At 40.6% G+C, this 18,177-nt stretch overlaps 1 protein-coding gene across 1 annotated transcript; it reads right to left on the reverse strand.

Moving 5' to 3' along the window:
- Positions 1–4,558: 4,558 nt before the first annotated feature.
- On the reverse strand, positions 4,559–6,950 carry LOC144641501 (uncharacterized). The gene has a single exon (XM_078500502.1). It carries the CDS (start codon positions 6,737–6,739, stop codon positions 5,045–5,047), a length of 1,695 nt encoding a protein of 564 aa, XP_078356628.1. The 5' UTR covers positions 6,740–6,950; the 3' UTR covers positions 4,559–5,044.
- Between the last annotated feature and the right edge of the window lie 11,227 nt (positions 6,951–18,177).

Genomic DNA, 18,177 nt, shown 5'->3' on the forward strand with positions numbered 1-18,177 from the left:
TAAATCTTGTTCCTTTACAAAAATATTTACAGTTTAAAAAAGAAGTTTTGAATAAATCAGTTGAACTTCCACATCAAACTGGAAGTTTTCATGGAAACTGGCAGTGCGGCAAAGAAGATGACTGGAAGAGTTTCCCTGTAATGGCGGAAACGACGGATTTCGCGGATTTCGCGGAAATTTTCAGATTAAAAAATAAAAAAAAATAAAAATAATAAAAATAAAAAATAAAAAAATAAAAAATATTTTTTTTATTTTTTTTTATTTTTAATATTGATATATTCAACTATTATACTTACAGTTTTAAAGAGAAGAATTAAATTAAATCTAAAAATTTCCGCGAAATCCGCGAAATCCGTCGTTTCCGCCATTATTGGGAAACTCTTTCAGTCAACTGCTTCGTAGTACTGCAAGTTTCCATGAAAACTTCCAGTGCTGCAAAGCAGTTGACTGAAAGAGTTTCCCAATAATGGCGGAAACGACGGATTTCGCGGATTTCGCGGAAATTTTTAGATTTAATTTAATTCTTCTCTTTAAAACTGTAAGTATAATAGTTGAATATATCAATATTAAAAATAAAATAAAAAAATAAAAAATATTTTTAATTTTTTTTATTTTTTATTTTTATTTTTTTAATTTTTTTATTTTTTTTTATTTTTTAATCTGAAAATTTCCGCGAAATCCGCGAAATCCGTCGTTTCCGCCATTATAGGGAAACTCTTCCAGTCAGCCGCTTTGCAACACTCCCAGTTTCCATGAAAACGTTCAGAGCTGCAAAGCCCTTTCTTACTATCTTTTCTCCTTCAATGTGAAAATGAAAAATGTTTTTTATAGTTTTATGTATGGTGTATTTTTAACATAAGTCGTGAAAATTTTGTGATACATCACGAACATATATGCACCGTAGTAGATGATCTTTGACTCAAACATTTTTCATTCTTATTGCGGCTTCGTTATCAAGTTAACTGTTAACTGGTGCGAAATGGCTGTCGATTGTCAGGTCAACAGATTGGCTGATCAGTGCAAATAATCGCGACATTAAATTCATGAAACTACTGTGGCGAAACAATTCGTCTAGAAACTCTCTGAAAAGCATTTTGGAATTGATGAAGTGACACAATTGGCTATTAAAAAATGTCGCTATGGCTTCGTTATCGGCTTGATTTTAGTGTAAAAATAGCTGCTAATTACTAGGTTATGTAATGATCTGCTGATCAACGCAAATAATCGCGATATTAAATTCATGGAAATACTGTGGCGAAAAAATTCGTCTAGAAAACACTCTGGAAAGCATTTGGGAACTGATAGAGTGACACAATTGGTCATTTAAAAGCGTCACTGTGGCTTCGTTATTGACTTGATTGTTAGTGTAAAAAAAGCTGTAAATTACCAGGTTAGGCGATGATCTGCTGATCAGTGGAAATAATAGCGACATTAAATTCTTTCAAGTAATCTGGTCCCTACTGAGTTCATTTTTTGGCTATAATTATTCCCGGGGAATTAGCAAGTCTGCTCTCTATAAAAGCAGAACACGTTTAAAGGCATAAATCAGTCCAAGATGCAGAGCTCGAGAGCACGTTTCCCTGCGAGACAGCTAAACAGTCGAACAATTAAGAGCGCGGCGTTGTGCTATTTAAGCCCAGTGGTTTTGGGAAAGTGTAGCATTACAAGTGCGAAGTGCGTCTGCAGAGTTCAAGAGAGTGGTTTTCAGGACGCTTGGAATAGCGTGTGCCGAACTAGAGATGCCTGTGATAGCGCACTACGAGGTTAGTTTCTGATATTGCGATTTTAAACTTGTTCAGTGTCTCTTGGGTGAGATAACCAGAAGCAGATCATTCGGTAATAATTTTTTGCTTTGTCTATTTCGCAGGCATGAAGAATGTAGCGTTCTTTTTTAGTGCCATTAGTACGCAAAAGTTGAAGAAACAGCGAGATAAGAAGAAATCAAATGATCATGACGAGAATGAAGATAGCGATGATGCGGACGAATATCCAGAATTAAGTCAGTTAGCGAGTTCAACGAGCCAACAATGGGCCGAAAGTCACGCATCAATTATAAACCACAAGCTTTGCCCAGCTGTGAGCTACTGGATCGCGTCGACAACGCCCAACGGTGCTCCACGTAGCCCCCTTGGTATCCATCGTGTTCTCTTGGAGTGCAACGTGGACGTATTTATAAATCAGGTAACAAAAATAACATGTTTATTCACATTCGTACCAATCGCATTAGCTACACTAGCCGGATGATAAAAAGTAGTTACTAGCTTATATGAAGGCAGTGAATCAAGCAGTGAAAATGTGACAATTCAAAGGACCATTCCAATCATCGAAATTAGTTTTGCCTTGAATTTACGCTACGTCGGGCTCCCTTAAAACTTGACAGTACTCGGAACGACGAATCACTTGTTAGGACTAGGTCAAAGTTGCTCACCACCTTAGAACTTTAATTAACTGGCAACTGTTCTGAATTTTAGGTCGCTTGTCACGAAGGGAAAGAAAGTGGCGCAATGAAAGAGCTTTTTAAAGTCCTTAAAGACCACAACAACACCTTCATGGTGGAGTTGGTGAATTCGTCTTACAAATATTGCTTTCGAGATGAATTTGAAAGTGTCCTGGGTGAGGCCGATTCAATAGATGTTGACGAATGTGGTACCGAGAACGTGGTCAGAATTTGTCTAGTCGATCCCTCGTTCCATTCCAGTCTTTCGGTGGCGTTGGGAAAACTCCAAGATGCAAAGTTGGTCATCGAGCACTTCGGATTCCACGTAGACGGCTCGGATATTCAGACAGGAAACGAACCGGTCGTTGAAAAGGCAAGATTATCTGATAAACTCACAGTGCTTGTGAACGATATTGGCATCGCCATGGAAAAGCTCGGGTACGCTCTCTATGCTGGAAAGATCTACAAAAAGTGTGAAAAGGCAAGGTACACCTATTGGTATAAGTGCGAAGTTGAGGCGTTTGTTAATAGCTTGGCGGCCAATCAATCTTTCAAAGCCAGACTACTTAAGGACATGAAGAAAGTCATCGAAATCCTAGCCAACCCACATTGCGAAGTCATTCGACCTCTTTGCGTGGACTACGATTTGATTGAGGTGAACGAAGGCCAGTGCTGGTCAATCAAGGAGCGACGTTTCTTGGAAAATGCGATCAAAGACAAGGACATCGGTCATGTTACACCCCGAGCGTTTTCGCCATACGATCCAACCAAAGTTCCGGATCCAAAATATTTCAGAGAGATCTTAGAGAACAGCCTAACGGAAGCCGAAGTTGGGGAGTTCTGCGAGGATTTCTTCAGGCTTCTACATCACAACCAGAAACGACACAAAGACAAAGTACCATGTCTGATTGGCGCTGCGAACAACGGTAAAACGAGTTTATTTCAACCGATCTTAGGACTCGTACATCACAGCAACATAGCGACTATCACGAAGCAGCGCGTGTTCAATAAGGCCATGATTAATCGCTTTACAGAAGTGATTTTCATTGACGAAGCCAGTCCCTCAACCTTAGACATCGACGATTGGAAAATCCTTACCCAAGGCGGATTTACGGCATGCGACGTAAAGTACCAAACGGCAAAGAGCTTCATTAACCGTTGTCCAATGCTTTTGACCGCCCAGACGAAGCTTGAATTTAAGGCCGATGACCAACCCGCCATGGATCGAAGGTTAAAGAACTACACCTTCAAGAGTCTGCCCAACCCGAGAAAGAAAGCGACAGAGTGGCTTAGGAGACACCCCATGGAGTGTGTTGCGTGGGCGGCTACGAAGGCGCGTCCACCTAGTGACCAAGAAGAGAGCTCGGACAACGGTGAAGACGAACAAGAGCCAGAAATCGGCGATGGCGTCCTTAAAGCCGAAGAGAAGGATGCTCTGCGGACGCTGTCACTCTTGGAGGAGAGTTGTGAAGATGATTCGCTAGAAGAGACGAACGAAGCGGTCAGTGCAATGGAAGAAAGCAACGGCGAACCGGACACCTTGCAAGACCACCTCAATCAGCTTCAGCCGGGCAGTCTTAGACACAGGCAAATGGCCCACATTTTGGAAACAGAGAAGGAGAAGCAGAAACAGATAGACCGGTTTTACCGGACGAGAGATGTCGAGAGGTATGAAGATGTTCAGACGGCGGTAGATCAGGATGAGGCACGAGGCGAAGCTGCGAGAAAAGCGTTCGAGGGCAGTTGGTTGAGAGACACCGAAATTGAACTCAAAGAGTGTTGCGATAAATGTCAAGCTACGCAAGACTCTTTCGTGCGCTCGAATGTGAAGGCGTGGATGGAGGTTCTGTGCGAGAAGCTGAAAGCTCACCACCAGGCCCTGGGCACCTTTAACACCATCGAGGCCATAGAGGAGCGAAAGAAGGTGTGTACAGCACTCGGCCTGCTCAGGAAAGAAGATCATCATCTGGTGACAAGTGTGGCGGAGCGACTCCCGGTACTAACTCGCCCAAGTGCAGATGCAGACGAAATTGTTGCACAACAGGATGTAAGCGATGAAAGCAGTCAGGAACGGAGGCTTTTCATCACTCCAGTGCCCAGTACTAGTCGTAGGCCGTTACGCCAACACGACGACTGCGCGGTGTCCGAAGCACTGCTCCGAGCAAGTTCTACCTTAAAGCGGAAGAGAGGTTCCAGCAGTCAGCGCGGAAGAGAGCAACAAAGAAACACCATAACAAAGTATCTCTCGAGCACGCAACATGAGTGAACGCAGTCTGACGATCAGAGAACGGAGAAGAGTAGCGACGACGAGATGTTGTTTGTCAGTATTGTAGTTCTAAGTTACATGTTAAGCGACGTGCCACGATTACGACAGGCGAGATATAGAATTCATGTATACAGACAGAGAGATATAGAACATTGCTCGCTACCAGGAGTGTCACAAAAAGTTCTTTCTGTTGTTGTTACAAAAGAGTGTACTTGTCAAGTCAAGAAATTTATTTAATGATGTAGTAATTTATTACTGTATTCTTTATTGCACAGTCACGATTAAATGCCTTTCTTGCTTAACACAAGTTTGAAATGTCATTGCTGTCCTTGCCTTGGTAATTAAACTAGCTGCATTTTCATTCCAGCCCTTTTCTTGAGAGAGTCCGCCGTTCTTCCGTCTTGAAATTTGAAATCGGGATCTCTCAAAATTGCCGTCCACTGTCCAAACCCGTACCTTTTTAAACCTTTCTTGAGAAAATTGTCCTCTTCTTCCGTGAATTTCAACACCCGTCGATGATTTCGTTGAATTTGCAATTGTTTTTTGGGAGGGGAGTCCCTCTCAGGAGAGGCGCTCATTGATTCTGCTGTTCCGACCGATTCTGAAATTGTTGAAGTTGTAGCGCTAAACCTCGTGTGCACTTCCTTATCCAAATCTGAGCCTTTCGTTCCTTGTAGCTTTTGCAGACACTCGTGAGCTTTCACAGCAACTTCGCGCGATCTCTGCTTTTGATAGTGAACTTTTGCAACGGCAGAACTGTGTTTTTGGTCTTCTGACAAAATTTGTTGCTCCGTGCTTGTGAGTAGATTGAGGCTTTGCGTTTCGACAATTTGACGATAGCGCGTTGGATGAATATACTTCCCGATTGCATCGAACACCAATTTACTCATGACGTCGCCCAATTTGCTATGCTGGCCTCCGTTTCTAGTGACAAGTACGAAGTCGCACTGGGGTTTGAGTAATGGCCTTACGAAATTGATGTAGCTTTCCAGCACCCGAATGCTTGCATCAGTCAAAATTAATGAGTCAAATCCATACTTGCTGGCCGTTTTGAACTTTTTCTGGTCAATGAATCCTCCGTTCGCCTTAGCTGTTTTAACCATGTCCACCGTCAAGTACTGATAAGTCATAGGGCGAGATCCCTTCACCTTTATGAATAAATACACGGCGACAAATTTCGTGGCAAATGTTAGGTCCAAAGGATTCACTTGACCCGGAATAGTTTTGCAAGTCTTTACCGTGTTTTCGTAACGAGGCAAATGAAATGTCACCACTTCTAACAGTTCTTCCATGGTTGCCCAGTGCCCTCTAGCATCCAAAGTCTCAATGTCTAGATCTTGTGTCCACTGCAATCTCATCATCTTTGCCACGGTTTTGCGCGCTCGTTTGAGGTACAGCTCCGTTGAGGACAAATTTCGAAGAACTGTGTCTGATGCGCCATTTATCTTTCTGAAGTCGATTAATTCGGAAATCGCATCAATGTAGCCCAATCGGCCACCGTGTCCGAGTTTGCATTCATCTTGCAAGTAGTCGATAAACTTGAACAACAAACTATGCGAACACAGGCTAAAATCCAGCACTTCAAAACTCAATTCCTCTTCATCTTCGCAGCAAAATTTGAGAAATTTGAAACACCTCTTGACTATCTGCTGGGCTACACGATCTTTCTTGCAACCCCCACCACTTCCCGTCAACCACTTCACAAAAGATTCGCCAATTTTGCTGGAAACTGAAAATGAAGGCAAAACTCTGGCAGTTTGTACTGTGATTTCACTCGATTTAACATCACTGGCGCCTTCTCTTTCGTATGCAGCGAGTATTCCCAGATCAGGTTTCTCGTCAAAGTAAAAGAACCAACTGTGCTTGGTATTCACATGTTTTCTGCACCCTCTCTGACTTTGAAAGCCATCATGGTCACACACTTGTATTGGGCAATGATACAATCGGTCGGTTTCATTCTTTTCCAGGTGAAGCCGTTTTGGTTTGGGCGATGCTCCATCGATATTTGACCAATTGATTTTACACTTCTTGCTCATTTTATCATCAAGGTAAAATGGTCAACACAATCTCCTAGAACTGAATTTCTTTTCCAAAAAAATACGACGCACCGATTACACCTTAAGGAACTTCATTCGTGTTTAAACTTGGCAAGGCGTGCCTCTTCTTGCCTGCCCTCATTACTATTGTGCAAAATTCATGACACCCAAGATTGTGCTCAGCTTGCCCAAGCAGGTCTATGCGCGCCCCATTGTTTGTCTTCATTTCAATGGACAATATAATTTAGGAACAAAATGGTCAAGTAAGCGCAAGGAATTCGGAACCAAAGAGTCCTGAATTTGTTCCTAAATGAGCAGTTTAGGAACAATACGTTCCATTTACAAACAGGAACTCGGAACAAAACGGTCTCAAATTATCAATTTGGGAACAAATCGTTCCATTCACAGTTAAGAACTCGGAACAAAACGGTCCTAAATTATCAATTTGGGAACAACGCGTCCCATTTACAGATAGGAACTCGGAACAAAGCAGTCCTAAATTATCAATTTGGGAACAATATGTTCCATCAACAGTTGGGAACTCGGAACGAAATGTTCCTGTTTTATCTTAGGGTGAACGTTTTGTTCCTAACTTTATAAAAAGCTGGTCCTCTTGAGGTTAACAGGAACACAAATATGAGGAACAAATTATATTAGAGGAACGTTCCTAAAGAAAAGATCGGAACATGCTACAAAACTTAAAATCAGTTAAAAACGGGCAAAGATATAAATTACAAGTCACAAAACAGTTAGTTGAGCGTTTAGGTGAAATGAAAGCAATCATCGAAATTTGGTAAACTCTACCGCACTCAAAGGCTGTAAAACACGCAGTGAAAATTTTTGGGAAACGTTAAGGATCGTTTCCCAAAATTTTTGTTCCCCCTGACTTTTTGATCTTAACCCCTCCTAGCATCCATAATTTTCTGCTTTTAGCAAACGATGTTGGTAAAGCAGTTCTTAGACATGTCATTTGGAATGAGTTAAGTGTAGCTCGAATGTAGGTATAATCTTAACTTCACTTTATTTTTAAACATTGTTTCGAGATAGAGGAACATAAAAAAGCCCAAGACATTTATGTTTTGATTGAATTGTGCCGATTCAATCTTGTGACCGTTAATCTTTGGAAAATGCTATTATACAACATCATTTCACATCAAGCTAGCAAGCTAAAAAATCGACAGCAAAAAGACCACACACAAAACGATGAACTAAACGATATTATATTCTTAAAAGTAGGATGTATTCACAAAATCACATATGTAATACTGCAAGTATAATAAGATACTTACAGTAATAATGAAAGGTAAATGATTATGTATTCATATCCCCGTTAAAACCATGGAGTCCATATATTCCGTCCATTTGGTAGAAGTTTTTATGGATGATACTTGCAGTGTCAGTTGTTAGATTTACTGCATTAGATTATCAACAATAATTCTTCTTATAAATGAACGGAATAAATGGATTCCAAGGATTTAACGGGGATATGAATATATAATCAGTTACTTCTCTTTATTTCTGTAAGTATTACAAGATACTTACAGTAATAATAAAAGGTAAATGATTATATATTCATGTCCCCGTTAAATCCTTAGAATCCATATATTCCGTTCATTTGGTAGAAGTTTTTATGGATGATACTTGCAGTGTCAGTTGTTTGATTTACTGCATTAGATTATCAACAATAATTCTTCTAATAAATGAACGGAATAAATGGATTCCAAGGATTTAACGGGGATATGAATATATAATCATTTACTTCTCTTTATATCTGTAAGTATCTTGTAATACTTACAGATATAAAGAGAAGTAAATGATTATATATTCATATCCCCGTTAAATCCTTAGAATCCATATATTCCGTTCATTTGGTAGAAATTTTTATGGATGATACTTGCAGTGTCAGTTGTTTTCTTTACTGTATTAGATTATCAACAACAAATCGTCTAATAAATGAACGGAATAAATGGATTCCAAGGATTTAACGGGTATATGAATATGTAACTATTTACCTCTCTTTATTTCTGTTAGTATTTTTATGATACTTACAAAACCTTCTACTACTACAGTTTTTATTCTTATTATTGTTATTCTCTTGCCAACGCCACTTATTTTTTCCGAAATTTTGACCGCTTCTTCAGCACTAAGTGAAATAGTGAAAAACTATACATGTTTTCTAGCATCCCTTTTCGGATCAAATCAACAAAACTTACGTTCTATTTTAACAACAAGTAACATAACCTTCGACCTTTAAACCATCCAACACATCTTCTACCCGTTTGCTACTGAAAATGGAATATAAATTTAGCATGTGAAATAAAGCTGCGAAGAGAAAGCGATCATTTTCAGGTCATATTAACACCGCATTTTTGCCAATTGTTTTCCACTGGAATGTTACTGTGATATGCGAAAAAATGCCGCGAAAAGTTAGCAATTATATCGTTTTAAGACCAATTCATCACCACGCCTACCTACTTTTCTTTCATCTTTCATTACTATTATTCGTTGGATGTTCCTGCTAATTGCAAAATAAAGCTGCCACCAAAAAGCACCAATCATCTTCAGACCAAAACAACACCGCATTCTGCCTAATTATTTACCACGAAATGTTACAGTAGTATGCGAAGTAAAGCTGCCAAATATTACCAACAGTCATCAACGCTACATTCTGTCCACTTGTTTTCCAGTGAAGTGTTCACAACAGCATGGCAAAAAGCTGCGAATAGTTATCAACACTAATTTGTGCCCATTTGTTTTCCACGGAGAAGTGAGGAAAAAGTCATCTCTAAATTAGGTTTACATTGAACTAACAAAAATAGTTTTAATGAAGCATAGAAAGTTTAAAGCCCTAAATGACCATGGAAAGTGTCGAGGAACATAAGTTCGGGCTTGTTGAAGCATAGTTTGATACACATATTTATTCATGTGAATTTCACAAGTACTGTTGGCTATTTAAGCAGCAGCAATTTTGCACATCATTCTCTCTCTAACTGTTGGCAAAGATGCGTCGTGCGAAGCAGCCGAGCAAGCAATTGAACAGTGAAGCCATAAGAGGAGCCGTTTTATGCTACATGAGCCCAGTAGTTTCTGGCCAATGCAGTATTATCAGTGCGAAATGCGTCTGGAGCGTCAAAGAAAAAGACTTGTCAAAATCTTGGACTGCCATCTGCAAGAAGCGAGATTCTTGCGACAAAGCAATTTCAGGTTAGTTTAAGTTTAAACGTTTGCTTGAAATTGAAATTCGCCTTCATACAAATGGATTGTCACTCACATTGGTTTCCTTGCTTTTTTTTCTCAAGGTATAACGAATGCAGCGTTCTTCTTTAGTGCCATATCAACGCAAGAAAAGAAAAAAGGCAGTATAAATGAGGAAAGTGATGACAGCGAAGACGATCAAGAAACTTCGTCTATTCCCATAACGTCGTCTCAGCAACTAGTTGATGGAAATCCAACTTTGGTGAACAAGTCGCTTTGGCCTTCGATAGCCTATTGGCTGGCATTAACTACACCAAATGGTGCTCCTGCAAATCCACTCGTGGTCCATCGAGCTCTGTTGGATTGTGGCGTGGGGGTTACGGCAAATCAGGTAAACCATCAACTAGAACATTAAGTTCATTTTAAGTTTAAGTTTATTTACATGTTTTCCATGTACGTATAAAACTATACACCATTAATAACATGCAGAAAAACACTTTAAAATGGAAGATCTAAACCAGTTCAATGAAGATGCGTTCATAACACTAAATGTATATCTTTCCAGTCCGTTTTATAACGGTTAAAAATGAAAACTTAAAATAATTCATTCGGGCAAGCTAAAGCCTTATTTTACAGTGATTTATCCTACGTTTTTCAGTTGACTCGTCAAAGACGGAAAACGTATGGGAATCAATGTCACATTGCCCAAACTTAATTTATCTGTTAATGGATGGTTTTTGCTAGCAATCCAAGCTAGCAATCTTAAGTTAAGTGTCCTAGATGATGGTTTAATACAAGCATAGAGATTTGGCAGCTTTCACGTTTTTCAGTGATTGTTTAAAGCAATTAACTAGTACATTTAGCGAGATTTTTATTTCATAAACTGAAAAAATAAGTTTTCTTTCCCTGTTTAAGGTTCAGTTTCAAGACGGAAAAGAGTGTCTTGCGATCAAGGAACTCTACAAAGTGTTAAAAGACCACCGAAATCCCTTCATGCAAGAACTGGTGTTAGCTTCCTATCAGCGAAGTTATGTAGACGAATTTAGTCATTTGCCAGCAATGTCGCCGCTCTCGTCACAGCAATTGGAAGATTGTGGGACTGAAAACGTTGTGCGAGTCACCCTGGTAAACCCAAGCTTTCAGCCATCACTGGCTAGTGCAGTAGAGAAGATGGTGGAGTCAAAACTGCAAATAGACAGGTTCGGTTTCAACACGCCCGAAACCACTTTAACATCTGGCATCGAAGAAAAACGCCTCTCGGACAAGCTAACAATCCTAATTAACGACATCACAATTGCCATGAAGAAACTTAGCTACGCAAGTTACAGAGGCAAAGTGTACAAGAGAGACCCCAGAGCCAAGTACACTTATTCATATAAGTGCGACGCCAGGGCTTTCATCAACAGTCTGGCCACAAATGAGCAGTTCAAGTCAAGACTTGTAAGAGAAATGAAAAAGATAACTGAGCTGTTATCTGATCCACTCTGCGAATTGTTCGAGCCACTGGTAATCGATTACGACCTAATAGAAGTCAGTGACGGAGTATGTTGGTCCTTGAAGAAACGTGCCTTTGTGCAATGCCCAATCCAGGACAACCAGATAGGCAAGATATCGCCAAGGGCGTTCTCTGTGTACGACTCAACCAAAGAGCCTGACCCCAAGTATTTTCGTGAAATACTAGAGAACAGTTTGACACAAAGTGAAGTGTCAACCTTCTGTGAAGATTTTCTTAAACTGTTAAATTACAGTCAGAAGAAACACAAAGACATGGTACCTTGCCTTGTGGGAGAGGCAATCAGCGGCAAGACGAGTCTTTTTTTCCCGATCCAGGGACTAGTGCATCATGGAAATATTGCTACCGTAACGAAGCAAAGAGCTTTCAACAAGGCCATGATAAACCCATTTACTGAAATAATCTTCATCGACGAAGCTGACGAGCACACCTTGGAGATTTCGGACTGGAAGCTTCTCACCCAGGGGGGATACGCCGCTCACGATGTCAAATACCAGACCGCAAGGGCGTTCATCAACAAATGTCCAATGCTCATCACAGCGCAACAAAAGTTGCAGTTTGGCACGGTTCACCAACCCGCCATGGACAAACGTCTGCGCACCTATTATTTTAGGAAACTGGAAAATCCGAAGAAGAAAACGGTGGCGTGGTTGAGAAAGCACCCCATGGAGTGCGTCGTTTGGGCCGCAGAAGAAGCCAAACGCTGTACAACAGACACCGAGAGCGATGAAACTGACAGTGATGAAGAGAACGCACAAGATGAAGAAGGAAGTCTGCAACAGAAAGAAAAGGAAGATCTAAGAGCGCTGTCACTCACTGATCCACCAGTCAAAGAGACCAGACCCGGAGAAGCGGAAGCAAGTGATGAAGAAAGTTCTGCTGCTGGCACTGAGCAGTCGGACGACGACGACGTTACTGATTCCACAACAAGCGATGATGCCCTTGTCGAGTTAAGAGCTACCTTGAGCAGATTAGATCCGGAAAGTCTACGATACAGGCAGGTGGACCACATGCTCCGAGAGCAAGAACAAAAACTAACGTGGCGAAAAAACTATGCTGAAAAACTGCACCAGTTACGAAAAGAATCCCTCAGAGAGCGAGGCGTTAGCACCCAGACTGCAGATTTGTTGCCAATGGAACAAGACACAGTGATGCCCACACCCATACAAACGAAGCTGCAGGATCACTGCGACCAACAAAGAGATCAAGAAGAACGTGATCGACGTGAGAACGCGCGTGAAGCATTCAAAGGCGCCTGGCTAAGAAGGACCGAGAGAGAGCTCCATGACTGCGCAAAAAAAGTGCACACAAGCCCGGACCAAGACTTCAGAAAATCAATGCAAGCCCTCCTTGAAGTCCTGCAGGATAAACTGAAAAAACATCATGCCAACCTGGGAACATTGGGCACCAAAGAGGCCTTGGAAGAGAGAAAGCAGGCGTGCATCCAAATGGGGCTTCTCCGCGAGCGACACGCCCACTTCGTTCTGTCCGTCTTCGAGGCCCTCCCTACAGCCGAGGAATTGGGAGAGTCGTCTACGATGTCTTCACAGGATGAGGAACAAGAGCTGTATAAAACTCAGGTGCCGAGCTGGGAAACAGATCACATGGCGTTCCAAAGGACCCGGCTCCTCCAAGAACCATCACAACAGGGGACAAGAAAGCGAACACGTTCGCTCCACCAAACTGGAAAGGGTAAAAAGCCGTGCAACAACAACACCATCACGAACTACTTTTTTAGCCAGCAATAGACATTGAAACTCTTTTTTCAGTGAGGCTATAGTAATTTAAAAAACAAACAGATTATAGTAAAATTAGAGTTGTTAATCTAGAAAGCGGCTTAAACGAGCGCATTCCTTTAGTAAATCGAACACCATACTACTCTTACTGCTAGCGTGAATTAGTTGTTGTTAAAGAAATAGATTGTTGATCGTGAATAGACATTGAAACTCTTTTTCAGTGAGTCTATAGTAATTTAAAAGAGATTATTGTAAAATTAGAGTTGTTTATCTAGAAAGCGGCTTAGTCGAGCCCATTCGTTTAGTAAATCGACCACCTTACCACTCTTACTACTAGCGTGCATTATTTGTTGTTAAAGAAATAGATTGTTGATCGTGAAAAGTAATTTAATAAGTCACGATATATTAAATGACGTTCTTGCTTAATATAAGTTGAAAATGTTAGTGTTGTCCTTGCCTCGGTAATTAGACTAGCTGCATTTTCATTCCAGCCCTTTTCTTGAGAGAGTCTGCCGTTCTTCCGTCTTGAAATTTGAAATCAGGATCCCTTAAAATTGCCGTCCACTGTCCAAACCCGTACTTATCAATTCCCTTCTTGAGAAACTTATCCTCGTCTGCCGTGAATTTCAACACCCGACGATAAGTTCTTTGAACTCGCAAATGGTCTGTGGGAGGGGAATCTTGATTCTTTTCTTGCTTTGATTCTGTTGTTTCGACCGGTGCGGAAACACTTGAGGTTGAACCGCTAAACCTCGTTTGCACTTCCCTATCCACCTCCGAGCCTTTCGTGCCTTGTAGCTTTTGTAAACACTCGTGAGCTTTGACAGCAACTTCTCGCGATCTTTGCTTTTGATAGTGAACTTTTGCAACGGCAGAACTGTGTTTTTGGTCTTCTGATAAAATACGTTGCTCCTTGCTTGTGAGCAGATCGAGGCTTTGCGTTTCGACAATTTGACGATAGCGCGTCGGATGAATGTACTTTCCGATTGCATCAAACACTAGTTTACTCATGATGTCGCCCAATTTGCTGTGTTGTCCTCCATTTCTTGTGACAAGTACGTAGTCGCACTGTGGTTTCAGCAATGGCCTAACGAAATCGATGTAGCTTTCAAGCACCTGCATGCTTGCATCGGTCAGAATCAATGAGTCAAATCCATACTTGCTGGCCGTCTTAAACTTTTTCTGGTGAATAAATCCTCCGTTCTCCTTTGCTGCTTTTACCATGTCCACGGTCAAATACTGGTAAGTCATAGGCCGAGATCCCTTCACCTTGATGAACAAATACACCGCGACGAATTTCGTGGCAAATGTTAAGTCCGAAGGATTAACTTGACCTGGAATAGTTTTGCATGTCTTTACGGTGTTCTCGTAACGAGGCAAATGAAATGTCACCACTTCTAACAGTTCTTCCATAGTTGCCCAGTGTCCCCTAGCATCCAAAGTTTCAATGTCTAGATCTTGTGTCCACTGCAGTCTCATCATCTTTGCCACTGTCTTGCGCGCTCGTTTGAGGTACAACTCTGTTGAGGACTCTGTTGAGGATTAATTCGGAAATCGCATCAATGTAGCCCAATCGGCCACCGTGTCCGAGTTTGCATTCATCTTGCAAGTAGTCGATAAACTTGAACAGCAGACTATGCGAACACAGGCTAAAATCCAGCACTTCAAAACTTAATTCCTCTTCATCTTCGCAGCAAAATTTGAGAAATTTGAAACACCTCTTGACTATCTGCTGGGCTACATGATCTTTCTTGCAACCCCCACCACTTCCCGTCAACCATTTCACAAACGATTCGCCAATTTTGCTGGAAACTGAAAATGAAGGCAAAACTCTGGTAGTTTGTACTGTGATTTCACTCGATTTAACATCACTGGCGCCTTCTTTTTCGTATGCATTGAGCATTCCCAGATCAGGTTTCTCGTCAAAGTAAAAGAACCAACTGTGCTTGGTATTCACATGTTTTCTGCACCCTCTCTGACTTTGAAAGCCATCATGGTCACACACTTGTATTGGGCAATGATACAATCGGTCGGTTTCATTCTTTTCCAGGTGAAGCCGCTTTGGTTTGGGCGATGCTCCATCGATATTTGACCAATTGATTTTACACTTCTTGCTCATTTTATCATTAAGGTAAAATGGTCAACACAATCTCCTAGAACTGAATTTCTTTTCCAAAAAAATACAACGCACCGATTACACCTTAAGAAACTTCATTCATGTTTAAACTTGGCAAGGCGTGCCTCTTCTTGCCTGCCCTCATTACTATTGTGCAAAATTCATGACACCCAAGATTGTGCCCAGCTTGCCCAAGCAGGTCTATGCGCGCCCCATTGTTTGTCTTCATTTCAATGGACAATATAATTTAGGAACAAAATGGTCAAGTAAGCGCAAGGAATTCGGAACCAAAGAGTCCTGAATTTGTTCCTAAATGAGCAGTTTAGGAACAATACGTTCCATTTACAAACAGGAACTCGGAACAAAACGGTCTTAAATTATCAATTTGGGAACAAATCGTTCCATTCACAGTTAAGAACTCGGAACAAAACGGTCCTAAATTATCAATTTGGGAACAACGCGTCCCATTTACAGATAGGAACTCGGAACAAAGCAGTCCTAAATTATCAATTTGGGAACAATATGTTCCATCAACAGTTGGGAACTCGGAACGAAATGTTCCTGTTTTATCTTAGGGTGAACGTTTTGTTCCTAACTTTATAAAAAGCTGGTCCTCTTAAGGTTAACAGGAACACAAATATGAGGAACAAATTATATTAGAGGAACGTTCCTAAAGAAAAGATCGGAACATGCTACAAAACTTAAAATCAGTTAAAAACGGGCAAAGATATAAATTACAAGTCACAAAACAGTTAGTTGAGCGTTTAGGTAAAATGAAAGCAATCATCGAAATTTGGTAAACTCTACCGCACTCAAAGGCTGTAAAACACGCAGTGAAAATTTTTGGGAAACGTTAAGGAGAGGAGAGGAGAGGAGAGGAGAGGAGAGGAGAGGAGAGGAGAGGAGAGGAGAGGAGAGGAGAGGAGAGGAGAGGAGAGGAGAGGAGAGGAGAGGAGAGGAGAGGAGAGGAGAGGAGAGGAGAGGAGAGGAGAGGAGAGGAGTGGAGTGGAGTGGAGTGGAGTGGAGTGGAGTGGAGTGGAGTGAGAGTGGAGTAAAGTAGAGTAGAGTAGAGTAGAGTAGAGTAGAGTAGAGTAGAGTAGAGTAGAGTAGAGTAGAGTAGAGTAGAGTAGAGTAGAGTAGAGTAGAGTAGAGTAGAGTAGAGTAGAGTAGAGTAGAGTAGAGTAGAGTAGAGTAGAGTAGAGTAGAGTAGAGTAGAGTAGAGTAGAGTAGAGTAGAGTAGAGTAGAGTAGAGTAGAGTAGAGTAGAGTAGAGTAGAGTAGAGTAGAGTAGAGTAGAGTAGAGTAGAGGAGAGGAGAGTAGAGTAGAGTAGAGTAGAGTAGAGTAGAGTAGAGTAAGTAATAAATTGCTTTAGTTGCATGACCGCTACCGCTTACTGTATTGCGAAAGCATATTTAGACTAAAAGTAACAAAACGATCCTGTTATATCATATTCAAGTAAACTAATCCGAAGAAAAATTATCACTTTACGCTGCTATACATAAAAAGAATAAAACATTTCTTAAGAAACAATAGCGAAGCGCGCAAGGTCTAAAAATTGAATGCAATTGAATATAACCCACACAAGGCTTAGAAAAAAAAAACAGCGTGTACTGTGAGAAATGAACGGAATCTGGGCGAAGTTTTCGTTTTATGAAAGTGTTAAGCATTTTTACATCGTCAGTGAAAAAATACAAGGTTTATATATATACGCACTGGTCAACAACAATCTCTGGAGTGCTCAATTAGTTATACCAAAGAGGCGGTTTATTTCAGCAGCTTCTTAAAATAAATTGAGACAATCCGTGAGAAAAGATTCTAAATATAATTTCGGATTTTTTTATTGATATTGCAAAATATTACTTACAATACTTACAAAGACGCAATACCTACAAGACTTACAAGACGTTTATAGTACAATAATTATTATGTAAATGGTACATTTATACAGTGTGGTGTTTGCAAACTTTTGAATAGCGTTAGATTAGAAGGACAAAAAAATATATGGAAAAACGATCAAGAAAAAAAAAGACAAACATCGAAATATACGTAAACTAAGTTAAAGAAAACATAAAGAAAATACATAAAGTGATTTGAGCATTTTTTTTTATAAAAAAGTTACGGGGAAGGGATCGCTGTATTATAATGTGAGAGGAAGAGGGGAAAGCTTTTTTATCTCCGGAGAGGTGTTGCGTGTTTTGCATATCCATACAAAATATCTAGCGACCAAAAAATAGAGGTTTAGTATTGGCCTAAGCCCTAGTGCTATATATGGCGACAGTTTAAAAGCTTCCGAAAGTTCTCCACGATTAATTATCCATTGTTTAATCTCTTGCCAAAAAAGGCTGGATATATCACAAGTCCAAAATAAGCGGATGAGAGTCTCTTTATCCTTTTTACAAAAAGTGCACTTATCGTTATCCCTGAGGTTTATTTTGGTAAGAAAAATGTTGGTCGCTAGTCTTCTGTGTAGTAGCTTAAATTGGAACACGGTTATTTTGGAGATTTTGCTGCATTGAAAGGGTGTTTTGTAAACTGCCTTCCAGTCGATATCGTCTGGTGTTTCAGCCAAACTTCAGGCTGAGCTCTTTGACGTCACGCATACATTACCAGCTCCAAGATGGCGGTGTTCAGTTGTCAAGTTTTGGAAAAGTTTTCGTAGAGTTTTAGCGAACGTTGGAGGCTGAAATTTTGGTGAATAACATATCTTTGTGTAAACTTTTTATTGGCGTAAAGATAATAAATGGCCGTTTTGGAGTGAACTTCTCCTTTAACCTAAGGCAATAAATTTCGTGACAATTGATTGCGTGACTCATGCTAAACACGAGTAAATAATCACTTTTTCGCGTTCTTCCAGACGCACACATTCCAGAATGTCTGG

This window comes from Oculina patagonica, chromosome 2 (genome assembly GCF_052425735.1).
Source record: "Oculina patagonica isolate OP01 chromosome 2, crgOcupat, whole genome shotgun sequence".
Taxonomy (NCBI): Eukaryota; Metazoa; Cnidaria; class Anthozoa; order Scleractinia; family Oculinidae; genus Oculina; species Oculina patagonica.